Source organism: Megalops cyprinoides, chromosome 1 (assembly GCF_013368585.1).
Source record: "Megalops cyprinoides isolate fMegCyp1 chromosome 1, fMegCyp1.pri, whole genome shotgun sequence".
NCBI lineage: Eukaryota > Metazoa > Chordata > Actinopteri > Elopiformes > Megalopidae > Megalops > Megalops cyprinoides.
The window spans coordinates 38,368,229-38,385,084 of record NC_050583.1 but is presented as its reverse complement, the minus strand read 5'-3'; the positions used below and the strand labels follow the sequence as shown (position 1 = coordinate 38,385,084).

The following is a 16,856-nucleotide window of genomic DNA, read 5'->3' as shown; positions in this document are numbered from 1 at the left end:
AATATCCCAGGGATGCACACATGTGACACACATTGTGTGACACACATGCACACATTGTAAACTCTAGCAATTCATGCTGTACCTACCCGCGTATGTAACACTGGATGTATGCCCAGTGTCTCTCTGCTGAAACCCTGCTGTGTGGAGTCAGTGAGAGTAATTGCTTTTAACTGTCTATGTTTCCCTCTTTCCTTCCTAGAGTCCCGTGCACGCCACGCCCCACGAGTCAGAGCTGCGGCCCTGCGACGCCAAGGCCCTGCTGGCAGGAGGGGGCGGGGCGGTGCGCACCATGCTGGAGGGCGTGGACGTGCAGCGGGGGCACGGTCTGGTGCGCTCGGAGGACGGCCGCCAGGCGGAGCTGGCCACCGTCGCCGTGGACGTCTGGCACATCCGCGAGTTCGATGACTATGAGATACCGAAGGAGAGCTTCGGCCAGATGCATGAAGGGGACACCTACGTCATCCGCTGGAAGTACTCGGTCACCAGTGTGGGTGAGCGATCTTGTTTCGTATCTCTGTTGTGTGTTATAGTGTGCACTTGGTCTGTGCAACTGATATCTTTATTCAACATTGAAATTTTTGGTGAGTGAATTATTGTATTACATATTAAGTTACATGACATGAAAAGTAATTTTTAAATCCTGTAGAAAAATCACAATGATGTTAATGTTTGTCTGTGATATTAGGAGTGCTAGTGTCCCTGTATCTTTGTTTTTGTGTCTTTATGTATGTGTTTTTCTGATTTTGTGCATGTGTCTATGTATCTGTGTACGTTTTTGTCTGTATGTGTGTCTGTCTGTGTATGTGCTTCTGTTCCTTGTCTGCATACCTGTGTCTATATGTGTATGCCTGCATCTCTGTATGGTTTTGTATGTTTGTTTGTATGTTTTTCTGTTTCTGTATGAATACCTGTGTCTGCCTATGTGTTTGGATATGTGTTTATGTTGCTTTTGTATTTCTGTATGCATGTGCTTTTGTCTGTGTGTGTGTGTGTGTGTGTGTGTGTGTGTGTGTGTGTATGCACTTGTGTTTATGTGTATGTATGTATGTCTGTATGTATATGTATATGTATATTTATATGTATTTATGCGTGTGTTTCCTGTTGTCTGCAGTGGGGAAGAGACAGAAGCCTGGGGAAGTGAGCAGCGGGGGTCCAGGGCGTGAGCGCTGTGCCTGCTTCTTCTGGCAGGGCCAACACTCCAGTGTCAGTGGTAAAGGCACCTCAGCACTCATGACTGTGGAGCTAGGTAGCCACAGGGGGGCGCAGGTGAGCACAAATACTCCACCAGCTGTTCACACTGTCTAAGATCAAGTATGGCAAGCTAATTCAAGCAAACTGTAGTGATATGTATTAAAATATTTACCCTTTTAAGAGTCCTCCGCTACTGTTGCCTAATTGTGCTTTTGAGCTTCATGATTGATTGCTGTTGGTATAAAATTGAAGGCTTCAATAGGAATATAAGTCAACATGATTAATGTGTAATTTTGTGAGAACCAAGTCCACAATACTTTGTGCTGGAGGCATCAGACAACAATCCATTCTGCTTTCTCTTTCAGTTCATTTAATTTCAGATCAATCCAGTCCAATGGTAATCTACTAGCAAAAGCAATAGTGCCACAGGAATTAAAATAGATTTTAAAGTTGAACTGCAAATATGACTTCAGTGTAGTTAATAATACAATATGTACATTTGCCCAGATATGTAGAGGATACACACATGAAAAGTATGATTGCTTTTAAACAAAATTTACTTTTAATCATCATATCAAGTATATTAACTAAAGGTACCGTAACTTAATACCACAGAGCTACTCAGAAGCTGCTCTCTCCCTCTCCATAGGTGTTGGTCTCTCAGGGGAAGGAGCTGCCCTGCTTCCTGCAGCTCTTTCAGGGAGGCCTGGTCATCCACAAGGGCAGCAGGGAGGACAGTGCCACCAACACAGGTACTGTGCTGTTTGTTACTCAGGAAACCCCATTGACAGCAACGCATTAGTTCATTAAAAATAACATGTTATATATATAACTATATATATACAGTAGCTATATACAGTATCAGTGAAATGTTATATCCCTTTTCGAGACTTTCACTGTTCCGTGGGTGTCTAATGACTTGATTACCCTGCAAGAACATTCCTAATAAGTGACTCATTTACATAGTGATGAATTCAGATGTATCACCAGGACCAGGGTTACTTAGAATACAAGCGATAAATCCTCTATGGTTAGAGGAGTTACTAGAATTACTAGACTCTCTGTGTCTGTGGCAGGGGGTTGGCGTCTGTTCTGCGTGCGGGGCGAGGTGGCAGTCGAGGGCTCGCTGGTGGAGGTGGCATGCTGCTGTGCGAGCCTGCGCTCCCGCGCCTCCCTGGTTCTGCTCAACGCCCAGCAGGAGGCGCTCTTCCTGTGGCACGGCTGCAAGTCTCACGTCAGTGCGCGGGAGGTGGGCAAGAAGACAGTGGAGCGCCTGACGCAGACGTAAGCACTCATCACCCCCCCTTGTCCTCCGGGACAGTCCTCTGCGCAGTTCTACCCAACTGCGCAGAGGTACCCGAACTTGGGCATGTAAAAGGCTATTCCCAGTTTGGAGCAGCCGATGCCAAGCCCAGTAAAATTGCCTTTTCCCCATCATTCTTCAGCCAATGGCTGCTTATATATTAATGCTGTGTTTTTGTATCTGGAATATTTTCCTGTTTTTTTCTTGGCTTGTTTATAGAAGACAGAAGAGGCTGCTCTTTGAAGTAAACTTTAAAGGAGATAGTGTGTAGCCCTCAGAGGGCCAGTGAAAGAGGTGGTGCGTTTTGCTGGCACCTGGTTTAGAATGATTTGCAGAACCAAAGGGGAGGAGGTGTGTGCCTGATAAAGAACAACTGGTCAAGACAAATAAGTTTGCTGTATGATTACTGCCAGATTGTTCTCAAAAACACTGATCTTCACGACTGATTGCTGTTACTGTGACACTGAGAGCTGCAGCAGGAACGAGAGTGAATGTGATTAATGTGTAAATCCACAGCGCTGTGAGCTAGAGGGAGCAATCAGCAATCCATTCTGTTTTTCTCTCAATTCAGTTTAATTTAATTCAGTACAATATTACTTTTATTGGCAAGATAAACTAAAGCAGTGATGTGAAATCAGCCATCTACAATATAAAGTTTGTGTAAACAGCACATTACAGTACCGTACAAAATACAAACATGCGTTACTACAGATGTGTCAAGGATAAAATAACTACAATAGTATCAAATACGTATCATATCATATACAGTGTTTACATCATCTCTCATATTGTTTGAAAAGGCACCAGTAACCTCTGTGTTATTTTAAAAGTTACAAATATTTTTATAGTTGAGCGAGCAGCTGTGAGTGACATTTAGGGGCCACTTGCAAGCCCCTTTGTTTGGAAAAGACCCCCTTCCTGGTTTTCTAATTTTTAATCGTGTGTGCATGTGTTTGTGTATAACTGTGTATGTGTGTGTGTGTGTATACACGTGTGTATGCTTTTGTGTGTGTGTGCGTGTTTTGCAGGTGTCCCCCTGAGCTTGGGCTGAACAGTAATAGCAATGTGAGAGTGCAAGAGGTAGAGGAGGGGGCGGAGCCAGTGGAGTTTTGGAACGCTCTGGGGCAGCAGGACAGGAAGGCCTATGACTGCATGCTGCAAGGTAACAACCACATCTGATAAAACCCCGCTGAGCACATAAAGCCATGCATGATCGATGTGTGCTCACTCATTCACTATTTCATTACGTAATCACACCAGTCTCTCCTATCTCGTCTGAGATACTGTGCTTGCATTTTTTACATTCTCCATTTATTCAGGTTGAAGGATTCTTGGGAAGTCGCATTGTTATTATGTCTGTTATGTTGTAATCGACAGTAATGCAACATGTAATATCAAAGAATGAGTGAGTGAGATTCATTTGTCTGTCTCGTTATCTTAACAGACCCGGGCAAGTACAACTTCACCCCACGGCTGTTCCACCTGAGTGCCTCCTCGGGGGTCTTTGAGGGGGAGGAGCAGCTGAGTCCCGCCCGCGTCACGGGCGCCGTCATGGCCATGCCCTTCCTGCAGGAGAACCTGTACTCTGTGCCCCAGCCAGGTGGGCTCTACTGCCATGTGCCTGCGCACATTCAATAACCTGGGAGGAATCAGACCCACACACATGATCAAGGAGTAGTCAGACTCTCATACACGATGGCAGGGGACTAATCAGAGCCAACATATATGATCACAGTGGTCACAACTCGCACACCCGCTCGCAGTGGAAGGATCGGACTCGTATATAGGATCACAGAGTGGACCTGTTGGGATTGTGGACAAAGTGAGCGAACCATGGCTGCATTTGTCTCTGTCCCTTTAGCCCTCTTCTTGCTGGATAACCGGATGGAGGTGTACTTGTGGCAGGGCTGGCAGCCCGAGGACACAGAGTGCACCGGCTCCGCCAAGATCCGCTGGGACAACGAGAGGAAATGTGCCATGGAAACGGTGCTTCAGTACTGCAAAGGTGTGTCTGAGGGAGGGGCAGGACAGGGGCTCTGAAATGCAACCACTCAGTAATTAATGAATACATATATATATATATATATATATATATATATATATATATATATGTATAAAATATATTTTCCCCACTCTAAAATTGATTGGGCTAAGTACAAAATACAAATACATAGGTATATTCCTGACTTCTCAGTCCTGCTTATATTTGTGCATCATAAAATAAAATGGAAAGAAATGCTTCTGTGGATCAGTATGAAAAATATTGAATAGCCTGTATAATTGCCAAGGACCCCATACATGGGTAACGAGTTGATCAATGAGCTGAAGGGTGTTTGTGTGGACGCACAGCAAGCTGTGGCAGCTGTGGGGCTCTGTGGCCCTGTTTAGGGTCTGATCAGAGATTGTCGTTCCTGTCTCTCAGAGAAGAACACGAGGCGCCCTCCGCAGGCCTACCTGACCCTTGCAGGTGCTGAGCCCCTCACCTTCACCAACATCTTCCCCTACTGGGAGAAAGACCCCAACATCAAGCTGCAGGTATCGGGAGGGGCTCTGGAGTAGCAAGCAGCTTTATCACTTTTGTGGGTGTGCATGTTAAATCTGTCACACTGTGTGTTTGTATGAGCATGATAAGTAAATTCCACACTCTCCCCGTGCGAGAGCGTATGCATGTGTTGTGCATTACGTGTGCTGCATCCGTCTGTGAGTGTGTCTGGTAAATGTCGCACTCCTTTCTGTGCTACTGTGCAGAATGTGTTTCACACTCGCTCCTATCTATGTGTGTGCGAGCAGGAAGAGGCGGTGCGGAGCAAGGTGATGCTGGTCCAGGATGCTCTGTCCAGGCTCACTAAGACCCACTACTCTGTGGAGGAACTGATGGCCAAGCCCCTCCCTGAGGGGGTGGATCCTCTGCACCTGGAGGTCTACCTCTCTGACCAGGACTTCCAGGTAATGGCTTTTACAATCTGAGGATGCTGCTGTTTTCTGTAAACTCTGTCCCACCGCTGGACAACTCCATCAGTGTATTCCGGCCTGTGCAGTTCATACAAAGGTGTGTCGTGGTTAAGGTTTCCTCCCCCAGTACTGGACTGGTGTAATCCAGAGCTGTGTGACTATACTAATCTTAAAAGTGACTGACTGCCGCTTTCAGACTCTTAAATGGTGAGTTGTATCTTACAGAGATTACATTTCCAATGAGATCCCACCAATGTCTGTGTATATCGTATATCGGCATCACTTTTTCTGAGTACATGAAACATCTGATCAGCCCCTGTATCATGAAGATACTAGCAGCCAGTGAAGGGTTACATTGAGGAATTTTTTTCAGTATAGTAACATAATAAATAAATGCACTCTTTTATGCATGAGCAGAATCTGGTTGGGGCGTGAAAGTAATCATGTGTCTCTCTGACTGTCTTACAGAGGGTTTTGGAGATGAAGAGAGAGGAGTTCAACTCCCTTCCAAACTGGAAACAAATCAACCTGAAAAAAAGTAAAGGACTGTTTTGAAAACAAGGTGAAAAAATGTAATGTATTCTTCTATGCTACATCTGTAAACAGCAAAAAAAGAAAAAAAAATACTCTGCACTTTTTTGTATTTCTTTTTAAGAAAAGCAGATTTTCTTGAGTGACGGCTCAAATGTACAGTTCTTACCTCACAGCTGTGTCTGTTTTTAAAGGGTTACCTATTTGTCTGTCTGTCTGAAGATGGTCGGGTTAGAGACTGATTTTAGAGACTATTCTGCCATTTATTTCAGCCAAATGTAAATCTGTCTTTGGGTGAAAAGGACTGCCTGCGCCTTCAAAGAGAGGGGCTTAATTTTTCCAAATATATCAAACTATATACAAGTTAAAGACAAAGCCTGAAATATAAATATGTATCATAAATATATATTGTTTTTCTTTGGTATTAACTTTCTGTAAAATGTAACAAAGGTGCAAACACTAAACTGAAACAGTAATTTCAGAGAGTGAGTGTATATACAGTACTGTGCGGTCACAGGCTTCTGGTAGGAATGTTTTCAGGGTTGCACCCTGGTCTTCCTTCCTCATTACCCATGATCTAAGGAAATGCCTGAGCGATGAGCTGCCTTCAAAGCCAGTTGTTTTATGAAGATGCAGAATACTGTTTTGGAAAAAATCATTTTTTTCTTTTTTTAATAAAGCACAGTGTTTTGTTATCTTATGAAGTGTGCTCTGTGGTTATGTGACTACATAGCTTGTGTGCAGTGACAATCAGTAAAATGATAAAAATGTTTCCAGTTCATGCCAACATTGGTTTGAGTATCAAAACGTGTATCTAATGTTCTCCAAATAATGTCACCAAATACGTGCTACAGTACTTACTACCCAACTACAGTCCACTAACATGTTCCTTGGAAATTGCAATTGTTATGTAAAAAGGCGGTTTGATTTTCCTTGTAAACTCCTGTTTTAGAACCCATTTGAAAAGCAAAACAAGAGAAACATACTTTTTCTAGGAAACTTTAGCTTTTCAGAGAAATTTATGGAAAAGAAAAATAGAACATCAGTAACAGGATAACTGTGTGCTTACAAAAGACTGGTAACATGTTTTGAAAAGTTTACATAGGAAGACAGAAGTGCACCATTTTCTCCATAATTTTGGTGTGCTTTTCTGTTACAGACTTGTTTCTGCTCTTTGCAGGTTATAGTAGCAGGAAAAAAAAATCACAGGGTTTACTTAAAAATAACTTGCAATGTACATGACTCATCCAATAGAAATACTGCGATACTTGAGTCTACTGCTAGAACACATATAAAACCAACTGCATGCATGTATCTCTCACAAGTAAGCACAGGCTTCAGTAAACCGTCAGCTTCATTGGAACCCCATGTTTGGAATCTAAAGCATGCAGATCAATACTTTCAAACGCACGTCTCACTATATGGCTTTATGGCTTTAGTTTGTGTCATTGGAGAGACACGGTGGTGCTGGTGCCACAATGTGCTCAATTGCTTCAGGCAGCCGTCTAGCTCTCCTCTCTTTCAGCTGGTCTTGCCTAACTTGCATCTGAACACTTTCTCAAGGGGTCTGATCCACGGTCCCAGCAGTTTTAGCTGAGGACGGATTACTGGGGTATAAAGCCACCCTGTGACAGTGTCCCTTGACACTGCACTGACTGTAATTATCGGTGGATTAGTAGCTGCTGTGGAACAGCGGGGCGCGGGGAAGGACAAACGGAGTGCTGGAACCAAGATTCCACAGAACCACCTCACTGGGGCCATAGACTGGGACCCAGCTGCACATTTATGTATGTCAGGGATACCTTGATTCAAGCCTTTAATTAAAATCTTGGAGTCAGGCCACTTGCTTTTTTAGGTCTAATTTTTTACATTATTATAGGCCACCCATCAATTTAATTTTTCCTGAGACATGGTTTGCATACACTGTCCTAGAGAAATATTATAAGAATATACAAGAGCCATGTGAATTGCCTTTGCAAACTTTGGGACATATAAACAACTGAAATATGTATGACATGAATGGACTGTCAGATTCTGCTTGACCATGGAACTGTATTTCTGTGAAAGCTTTGAGCCAGCTCCTAATACACTATGTTGACCTTTTTTTTCTTTTTAAATTTCAAAACTGGGTTGTTTGCAAGAAATTTGTAAGGTCAAGATATATATTCTAAAGATCATCAAGAAGTCAGAAGTATAAATTAGAAAGGCAATGTGAGCATGTGCTGCAAAAGTGTGTAGGCCAATATTAAGTGATGTCTTTGCTCACTCTGACGCTCCAGAAGTCCCATATATTTTGCCTTTTAAAACTAGTGCCTTCCTCATATCACATGCCTCTGAAGCAAACAAGCATGGTCATTTTTCTGGCATGGACAGCAACGGGGACGGACAAGAGTGACTGAACAAACGCTGCAAGTAATCCTCTTTCTACATCCCACGCTGCAAGGCTGAACATGAGAGGATCTTGGCTTGTATTGCTGGCTTGCATTTTACGTTATTCAGGCAACAGAAGAGTAAGAGATCAAACGCGTGATTTTTGGTGCCCCAAACCCACACAAAGCCGAAAAGTTCCTTTGTTGTTGCTCTTGGTGCCATGAAACATTTTACAGCCAGCGGTATGAAGAATTACGCGAGCACACAGAAAGAACTGTTGCTCAAAACTGCACCTTCCATCCGTCAGGAGTCTCATGGTATAATAATGTAGGCACCGAGCCTGAGAAAGAGGAATGTGTCTAGCATTGTTGCTTGGGGGTTGTGTGTGTGTGTGTGTGTATAAAAAGTACTCAGGTGTGTGGTAGTATGTGAAGGTACAGCTGTGTGTAAGGCCCCTTCACCTTGTGCTGTCAGAACAGAGCTAGATAGTCGACTGCTCCTGCCGAAAAGCGTCTGTTCCCGGCAGGCTGCGGTCGGGTTCAGACGCCAGCGCCGCCTCCCGGAGCACGACCATGTGATCCTCGGCTGCGTGCAGCGATTGGTCGATCCAGTCCATGCTGCCGGACATGTGACAGGCGTTGCGGGTCACCAGCACCAGGTGGCTGACTGACAGCAGGAGAGCAGTGGCCCTGTGGGGACAAAATGAAGCCACACCCTCTTGGACAGGTACTGAGAACTGTGGCCTCTTGCGCCATCTGGACTGCTGGAGTAGGGTAATTCTCTAAATTAATCTCTAATTATTCTCTAAAATTCTCTTAATTATTATCATGTTTATATAATTGTTTACTGCCTTTCCCTCTATCTCCACCCCAGTAAAATGGCTTTCATGTATATATTAAATATTTCCTTATCGCCCAGATTCATGTGTTTTTTTTTTACAATCCAATTTGGTGAATTTCAGTTGTTGAAGTAAAACACACCCACAATGGAAATTTTAATCAGTCATAAATGCCATAATTAAACCATTTCTGATATTAGAAACAGTTTTTGTCATTTTTAACGATTCATTTAATGTAAATCTTGATGCCTTACTGATCATGAAAGATGCCATATAGAGGTAGAAGCGGAGTGAACTTCTAAGCCTAACAGCCACATACGTGCCTCTTTCACCTTCGGATATAGTGAACTTTGTGATCTGTCATTTTTCATGATTTATATGAATTAAGAAATAAAAAATGCTGATTTCATAAAGTGTATGTGATACAATAATATAACAAAGAGGGCTATTTAAATGGTGGGTTTAGTTTGATTTGCGCTGTAAGTCTTAGGTTAGCTTTGGATGTAAAAGTGAACCTGGCATCCAGTAGTTTGGGGTCCAGAGGAGGGTACATAGATCGCACAACATCATCCACCCTGCAGAGACAACAGAAGATTTGGCTTGGCTTATCAGATGGAAAAACATGCCTAAAGGCACTCTTATTTTGCCAGAGGCAGTCTGTGCACTTTAACGCAGTGTTTGCAAATATACCTGGGGCTGATGCGTTTTGCCACGGTGATGATGTCACTGAGGCTGGCAGGGGCTTTGACCTTTGCCCCCGAGCCCATCGTCATGGCTACAAGCTTCTCGGTCAGAGTGTGGCAGATCTGCAGGGGGAGAGGTCAGATTAGTGTATAATGGCACCTAAGCCAGTCGAGAAGCGTCTGCTGGGTTTCATTCAGATACAAAACTCTAAGCCCACCTTCAGAAGTGTGCAAAACCTTACCTTCAAAATCGAGATGCAATGGGACACCAAACCACTGTTGGAGGAAAACAGAAGTAACTATTTGGAAACTGATAGTTCCACATGGGAATAGTCTGATTGACATGGGGAAAGATGATCTGAGATGGGATTAATTAATGTATATGGTAAGAGCAGGAAATGGAAGACATTAACAGTAATATAGTGTAACGTAATTAATGTATATGGTAAGAGCAGGAAATGGAAGACATTAACAGTAATATAGTAATTGCTGTTAATATCCATAATTAGGAGACGAGGCCATCAGGTAAGTACAATACTACAGAGTATCTTAAAATCCTTGATAATGGAGAAGCGGGGTTCATAAGCTTAACATGTTATTGCAGTCCTTTGTAAGATTTTTAGATGCTGTAACAAGGGAGAATTGTAGTACTGATAACATCAGAAATAATACAAGCAATTAAAATAACAGTGATGGTGACCTAGCCAGTAATAAAAGCGGTGGAGATAAAAGGAATGTTGAGGTGTGACATACGAGGCATCCTCAATCCAGTCCTCATTCTCCAGAATAGCCTCGATGTGCGGGTTGGTGATGACCACATCGTCCAGCTCCAGCTCAGACGGCTCGCTCTGGGTCTCCATGGCGCTTATCAGGTCCATCGTAGGCCTGTGGGGGCAAACAGGCCTGACCTTCCTATCCTCATATCTGGCACTAATCACACCCTGCAGAGGAACACTGACACCGATTACACCCTGTATCTTCAAAGTGACACTGATCACGTCCTTCCTGTTTGATCATAAGTGGATGTACATCGGGATTGTTGAGGTCGAGGGAGCTTTAAGAACATACGTGCTCTTCTATGCAATTAAGCTGGTTTAGGATATATTTAGGTCATTTTTGTCCATCCCATTCCCTCATTTACACACATGTAGATTTACCTGGGAGTGGGTGGCAGTTAACTCATTATTTCAGTGTTACCCCTCTCCATGCTTCCCATAATAGCACTTCAATAAATTAACTCAGAGGGAAGAGGAGCTTAACATGCATGAGTATTTGAGAATTCAGAAAAAAAAACTAGCTGCCAACTCTTCTGAGAATTCCAGTACATCTGTGAGCATTTCAGTTTTTCTCTATTCATATATTCTCCCTATTCCCTATAATTTGCACATCTCCATTAGGACCCTTGAATAAACACACATGGTGCACATTAATATGTGATACTGTGGTCTGCCATTCAGTGCCACACAGAGCAATGCCAGCAATAGACTGGATCTCTTTCATCGGAATCTGTTTCAAATCCATTACTGCTTTTGTACCAGGAAAACAAAGACTTTTGAGTATCTACTGAGAAGACGTCTGGTTTGTCTCTCTGACCACGCCTACAGATGTCCACTCAGGCTGTATGTAAAATATTTTTTGCTTGTGCATATTTAAATTAGATGTGTTGAATATTCCCTTATTAAAGCAATTACATTACACCATTTACTGGCTTGTCAGATACCCCTATTAGAATCTTCCGTTTAATTTAGACACCTGTGTATTTCCCAAAGTAATTCGGGCTAGGTCATTTTCTCAGCATAATAACAGCCAAGAAACAGCTTCAGACACACTGGGTTCTGGTTTTAATCTCAGTTCCTCAAACAGTATTCCTCACTGATGCCAAAATCAGAGCAAATCTCAGCCATTATGCCTGTTTATGATATTACTGTTTCTCATGCCTCAGTGATTGTTGTTTGAAGACTAGACAATGGAATGACAGCACGTTTTTATGAGGGAACTTCTCACACAAAACAGGGAGTGGTCTGGGAACATTGGTGTGTGTGCTATGTTTTAACAACCAGCATAGGGGAGAGTGAAACAGCTTTGCCACCTGCCACACACTCTGGGGTCTATTCACAGACCGGTGATAATTTTATCAAAGGACTAATGAGCTGGAACCGAAGCTCAGAGCTGCCTTACACAAACAGACTTAATACAAAGGGAAGCCTTTATCTAGTGGCCATCTGAAATCAGGTACGGCACAGAAGAAGGAGGCAGAACTGTCGAGCTGGAGATGGAGAGGGGCAGCTCCCACCCCCGCGGTACCCCTCTTATCTGCACAGCCACTAGCAGTATGCTCACAACATTCAGGGTGAAAAAACCAAAAGATCAAAGGTGCACTCTGGAAGGGGGTTGAGCAATTGCAATAAACCAAAAAAGGATGAGGTTATTCTTATATTCAAAGGTATTTATTTAGAGTGACATGTCCTGTTAGGATATAAAATCTGATCTGCTGGATTTATTTGCATCAGATATTATTTCCTAAATGGACATGTCATTCTAAATAAAGGCATTTTAACAGAAGAAGAGTACCCTGGAACCTTTCAAACAATATCTGCTACGTCCAATGAATTGAACCAGCCATGCTAAAGCCTATAATGTTATGGCCTGGTAAACTGCTTTGATAAGATCATATGAAAGATGAGGTAAGCCAGATCAAGTCCGTCCTTCAGTTTAAAAACCTCCACATTTTCAGACACTCGGATGGCCCCCAGTTTTACCCCGTCCCATGGAGAGCTCCCCATTCCCCAACCCTACTCCACCCGCTCAGGTACTGACTTGGTGTCAAAGTGGTGCAGCAGGTCAACTGGGCGGCAGTAGCGGTGGCGACAGACGACCAGCAGAGCGACGAAGGACGCCAGGAAGATGGTGGCCAGAACCCCAATGGCCACAATCACCACCGTCTCCATGCCGACAAGTTCTCCCGCACCAGCCAATGCTCAGCAACACACGGGGAAGATCAGCAACTGATTCAGTGAGTATCAGCTCTCATCTGTAAGAGAACACATGCCACTGATCTCCGATTTCACTGATAAGGGGCTTGGTTTTTTGAACAGTGCTGTACAGATGCTGGACTGATTCACAGATCTTCATACTGTGTGGATTGACAGCAATAATTAGGTCAGTAGCTAGGGTGTGCCATGCAGGCAACCCAAAAAACTGTAATGTACAGATTAAAAAAAATGTCAAGTTAACATTTTTTCTCCACCTCACTTGCTTACTCATGCTTTCTATCAAGGGTCTTAACCTGCACTTCTTGATACAATGTGAATTCTTTACATTTTATACATAATCAGTGTTACAAAGACACACATGTGGATGAACAGAAAATCATCATGCCAGTCTTTGAACCATTTTCAACCTCAGTATAAAATGACACCAACAGAGTTGAAGATTTGAATAACAAAATCCTTATATGTATATGTTGTCCAACCCAAATGAGACTATGAATTTCAATATCTGTATCAACAGGAATTGTCAACACAAAGTACAATGCCAGTGGTAGTATACATACATCAACAGGAATAAGACATTTTGGCTAAGAAAACAGAGAAATGAAGTTCAGTTTGAAAAGGGCCTCTCTTGAGGATTTAAAGCAAAACCCTCTGTCTACCACATTGTATAAAACTGTCACTTACATAACAATGCAGAGAAACATGTTTTATAACAGGAAAATGGTGGTATATACAACCCCCAGCATTGTTAGGGTTTCCATTTGTCTTCCAGACAGAGACACAGCTATGAAGGGACAAAGAAAGTGGGGAGTCATGAAGCCAGTCACTTCTTACCCTTCAGCAGTCTATAGCTTCTGAATGTCTGAGAAATCTGATTCTGGGTTTGCAGCTGCAGCTCACTGATCACCTTCTCCAGGCAGAGGACTCCAGGTAAAAACAAACAGGCCTGCCCCCACCAGACGCCTGCGTTACTCATTAACAAAGTCGATGCCACCTTGTCAGGTGTCACAGTACACCTGACAAGCTCTATCCAATCAGAGAGCATAGTAAACACAGCATCCTGAATTCAATGCTTATCTTGAGCTCATCCAGTAGCTGAACACCAAAAAGTACTGTTTTATATTGCATATTAACTGACTGTCAAACACACGTTTCATCTTGGGATGAAAGGACATTATGTCTTACTTTGGGACACAGGTGAATTTACGCTACTGTGCACACTACTATGATCATATACAGTACCATAGACATATATTATTCATGTTGAAACAACAAGTCAGCTAAACAAGTTGACCACATAATTGCATTTACTTGAAATTCTCATTTCTGGAAGTTTTGCCCCAAATATCACCATCATCTAGCTTGATTCTTGCATAGCCCTCTGTGCCACATAACACAGACATTGCTGCTGCTTGTGTCATGATATAGAACAGGTAAGATTCCCATGAAGAAAGCAAGCTATTTGCCACACAAATGTGAAAATATGTCAAGTGTCTTGCTATGGAGGCAAATGAAGACTTCTAAACAAAACTAAACAAAACAACAGCAAAATTGAGGCTTCTTTTAGGTGTCTCAAATAAGAACTATAAAATGATTATTTCTTTAAGACAAAATAATCATGTCATATGTGAATGAAGGATTACTGTTTTCAAGAGTACAAGAGAACAGAGAATTTTTTTTTTCTGAAAACAGTCAGAAAACATGCATGCAAACATAAGATGAACATACAGCTGCATTCCAGCAAAGGCACAGAACAATAAAGCTATATTTCAAATATCTCAAACATGGCTTTCTTGACCTTAGGAGCCTATTTACATCTGAATTACCTCATTACTTAATAGTATGTGGTCTGTGGAATCTGCATTAAAATTCCAGCAAGAGCAGCATGTACCAGGGACCGCCCGCCATTAATAGATAGGGTTTTGAAATTGTGCTGGTGCACAGTCACTGCGAGCAAGGAACCATCTGGAAAGCCAGTTTGGAATGCTGTAAGTCTTTAATAGGATTAATCCTCAATGCACTGGTTTCTCTCAAACTGGACCTTCATTTCTCAGTTATTTCTGTCTAAAAGCTAGTGAAGCTTGTAAAACTAACTGTTAGGTCTGTCTCAACTCGTGAGAAATTGCATACAATGCCATATCACTCTTCATTATAAAATACTGTATTTCTTCATCTGAGAAGAATTATGCTGGAATTGATGCTTCCTAATCATTAAGTATGTTCATTTCATACTAATTGTCAGTTTTCAAATGGTATTGATTTTGTTTTAGTTTTTTGCCTAGAAGACATCCATATCCAGATCAACTTACATAGCTTACATATCATCAATTTACACAGCTGTATACTTTATGGAGACAATTAGGGTTAAAATGACTTGCCTAAGGGTTCAACAGGGAACCACCAGAGAAGTGAATCACCAGCCTTTGGATAGAAGTGCAGTTCATAACAACTACACGTTACTGCTGCTATATCAAGTACTATTGCAACAACACATTACTGGCTGACCTGGGAATCAGACCATGCTCTTAAACAAAGGCCTCCATCTGACATGCCAGGATGTGGAATGGTACAGAGTGGAACGGCCCCCGAATTTCAGCTAGGATAATACTTAGGGCTGCTTGAATAGGGGTGTCCCCTTACAGCCTCTAAACATATATGGCTCCAGGTTTTTGCCTGAGATCTTGCCTTGATCAGAGACATTAGTCAGGTCACACATTTTATATTACTGGTTCAAAACATAAATTCACATTTCATGTCAAGTCGGTACACAACATTCACGGGCGAAAGAGTACACACCCTGACAATTTCCATCTGATGGCCAAAAAACAGCTTTAAGCACTAAATCCCACTTTACAATTGAGCGACTGTTGACGAAGTTAACAGCTCAAATGACTGAACTGGACAGGAACTCAATCATAAATTCAACCCCTCTTCTCTCAAAAATGTCCATTACTGAAGAGACAAAGCAGGGAGGGGACACAGAATTAAGTTTTGGTTGTTTTCCCCTGCTCCTTCTCCTGCCTTGTTTAGTCGAAATCAAACAATTCTTTTTCAAACTGGTGGTAGGCCCTTCCTCGTAATATACATTGCGAACAACATTATCATTAACCACCCTTCCCAAACATGACAACTCAGGGATTGTGAAAAAAGCGCAAGTAAAAATACATTAGACCGCCTGCACTTCTGATAAAGTATTCTCCTACTAACTTCACTCATATCATCTAAAGTTATGCAACACTCGAAACTGAAATGAACATGATTCGCCCAACGATGGACAGAAGGTACTATTAAAACCACTATATTATAAAATAGCACAGATTCTGGAGAAAAAAAAAACCCCAGACCATTCTTAGAGTACAGATAAAACATTAATAGATTGTGTTTTTCTGTTTTGCGTTACGCGTTGTTTCATTTGAAATATATGATATTAATAAAAGTATTAACTGGGAAACCTCTCTAATCATCCGAACATATTTTAATTGAAAAGATTTGACTCACACAATCATTTCTGTCCTTTTCTTTGTGTTTTTCTTCAGTCGCCAGGCACCCAGGTCGTGTGCGCGGGCTTAGACACCATCCAGAGACGGCACGGAGTTATCACCTCGGTGAGCGCGCATTGTCCATTACGTGAATTCCAGCTGGCGGCCCCTGTGTTTGAGATTGTAGGCTGTGTTCATGCGTCTGTTCCCCAAGCGGCGCTACTCAGGTTATAACCAAATGCGACGGGATCGCTCTAACCCATTAGTCGTGAACGAGTCATGGGGATGTTTATTCTACGGGAGCGAGCGCTGAGGAATTTTTTCTTCCACCAAATTCACTAACCTGGTCAAGGCCACTATCATTAGCTACAATCCATTGTGTGCTTTGATACTGTTGTCACATTTTATTTTACAACATAGCACAAACAACATAGCCTGTGAGGATGCCAGAATGTTTCCCAACCACTCCGCTAGATAATTCTACTTCAAACACTTTTAACACAAAGCCTAAAACTG

At 42.4% G+C, this 16,856-nt stretch overlaps 2 protein-coding genes across 3 annotated transcripts in view; one reads left to right on the top strand and one right to left on the bottom strand.

Annotated features, from left to right (window-relative positions):
• The window catches only part of svild (supervillin d), a 52,498-nt gene extending 45,910 nt beyond the window's left edge, over positions 1-6,588 (top strand). For both annotated transcript variants that reach the window (XM_036521217.1, XM_036521225.1), the window contains 10 exons: positions 200-491; positions 1,112-1,266; positions 1,841-1,943; positions 2,268-2,475; positions 3,523-3,656; positions 3,939-4,094; positions 4,356-4,499; positions 4,917-5,029; positions 5,285-5,440; positions 5,915-6,588. In XM_036521217.1, coding sequence (XP_036377110.1) covers positions 200-491; positions 1,112-1,266; positions 1,841-1,943; positions 2,268-2,475; positions 3,523-3,656; positions 3,939-4,094; positions 4,356-4,499; positions 4,917-5,029; positions 5,285-5,440; positions 5,915-6,001 — 1,548 coding nt within the window. In that variant the 3' untranslated portion in view covers positions 6,002-6,588. The remainder of the gene's footprint in view (positions 1-199; positions 492-1,111; positions 1,267-1,840; positions 1,944-2,267; positions 2,476-3,522; positions 3,657-3,938; positions 4,095-4,355; positions 4,500-4,916; positions 5,030-5,284; positions 5,441-5,914) is intronic.
• Positions 6,589-8,742: 2,154 nt separating this feature from the next.
• On the bottom strand, positions 8,743-16,553 carry LOC118787677 (transmembrane protein 98). Its single transcript, XM_036543260.1, has 7 exons — positions 16,360-16,553; positions 12,686-12,899; positions 10,622-10,753; positions 10,111-10,144; positions 9,876-9,991; positions 9,701-9,760; positions 8,743-9,036 (listed from the first exon to the last, which is right to left on the bottom strand). The coding sequence occupies exons 2-7, from the start codon at positions 12,814-12,816 to the stop codon at positions 8,829-8,831; spliced, it is 681 nt and encodes a 226-aa protein (XP_036399153.1). The 5' UTR covers positions 12,817-12,899; positions 16,360-16,553; the 3' UTR covers positions 8,743-8,828.
• Between the last annotated feature and the right edge of the window lie 303 nt (positions 16,554-16,856).